This window comes from Austrofundulus limnaeus, unplaced genomic scaffold (genome assembly GCF_001266775.1).
Source record: "Austrofundulus limnaeus strain Quisiro unplaced genomic scaffold, Austrofundulus_limnaeus-1.0 Scaffold343, whole genome shotgun sequence".
Classification (NCBI taxonomy): Eukaryota; Metazoa; Chordata; class Actinopteri; order Cyprinodontiformes; family Rivulidae; genus Austrofundulus; species Austrofundulus limnaeus.
Genome location: NW_013952745.1, coordinates 286,434 through 287,703, shown reverse-complemented (window position 1 = coordinate 287,703; position 1,270 = coordinate 286,434). Strand labels below are relative to the sequence as shown.

Genomic DNA, 1,270 nt, shown 5'->3' with positions numbered 1-1,270 from the left:
CATTATAATATAATAAAAATATCATATATAATAATATTAAATATGTTTCAGCAGCAGCATTAATAACAGAACGTTTAAAATGCGTCCTGAACAAGTTTATAACAGACTTCCTGCAGTAGCAGCTGCTACAGCGACAAGACTCCGCCCACAATTTAATGTTTACTTTAGTTTAAATCTAAAATAATCAGGTGACTCTTTCATCTAAGACTGTTTTTAATGTTTTGTGTGTGTGTGTGTGTGTGTGTGTGTGTGTGTGTGTGTCCTTCAGAGGGGGGGCTGCAGCAACAGAGCCCAGAAGACTCCATCCAACACTGACAGATACCTGGACCAGAACCAGAACCTAGACTCTGACGGACTCAACAGGACTAAAGGTGAGACAGAACTCCCAGCATGCCTTGCAGCAGGAGGCCCCGCCCCCTCTGACAGGTGTGTGTGTGTTTCAGCTCCAGAGATGTCCAGCTGTGTCCGGTCCGGTGACTGCGCCGCCGGGCTCTGCTGTGCCCGGTACCTGACCGGGAAGCGGTGCCAGCGGATCCCGGTGGAGGGCGAGGCCTGCCTGCTGAGGAGGGCCCTGAAGAGGTCCCGGAGGAACCTGGACCGCTGCGACTGCGACACGGGCCTGTCCTGCGCCCCCACGGGCCCAGCGGAACCGGGCAGGAAGAAGAGGCAGGGGGTGTGCGTGGCCCGGCCCCGGCAGGCCCAGAGGAAGACCCGACACTCCGGGAAGAAGAGGAGGACGGCGGAGCGGACCTGCTGAAGGACTCTGAGAACTCTTTGATCCATGATGACGAGGGGGACCGGGCGGGGCCCACGGGCCCTCACTTGCCCCTCTCATCAAACAGACACTTTCTTCTTTTGTAAATTTATTCAGTAAAAACATGAAAACTAATCAAGTGGGCGGGGCCAGACTGGGTTTGATTGACAGCTTAACTTCCTCCAGGAGGAAAATAAGAGGTGTTGTTAGTAAAGTTACAAAAATTACCACCAATATTTATGTTTTATTTAACCTTTTATAAGAAAAAAAAAACAGGTTTATTTTTCAAAGTCAGTTTTTCACCATATGATTCATACATTTATAAATGTCATAGTTTATAAACTTAATATTTAACTTACAAATTAAATATTTAGTTAACAAGCTAAATATTTAACTTGTGACTTAAATATTTAGTTTTGAGCTAAATATTTAGTTTGAAACTTAAATATTTAGCTGGCTACCTAAATATTTAAGTTGCAACCTAAAAATTTAGGTAGCTAGCTAAATATTTAAGTT

The 1,270-nt window shown here is 45.4% G+C and overlaps 1 protein-coding gene across 1 annotated transcript; it reads left to right on the top strand.

The window, feature by feature from the left end:
* Nucleotides 1-272: 272 nt before the first annotated feature.
* Nucleotides 273-1,042, top strand: LOC106527803 (dickkopf-related protein 2; the record flags this gene model as incomplete). Its single annotated transcript, XM_014022791.1, is given in 2 exon segments — nucleotides 273-371; nucleotides 444-1,042. Coding segments are annotated over 2 exon segments (413 nt in total), but the record flags the coding sequence as incomplete, so codon positions are not given.
* Nucleotides 1,043-1,270: the final 228 nt, after the last annotated feature.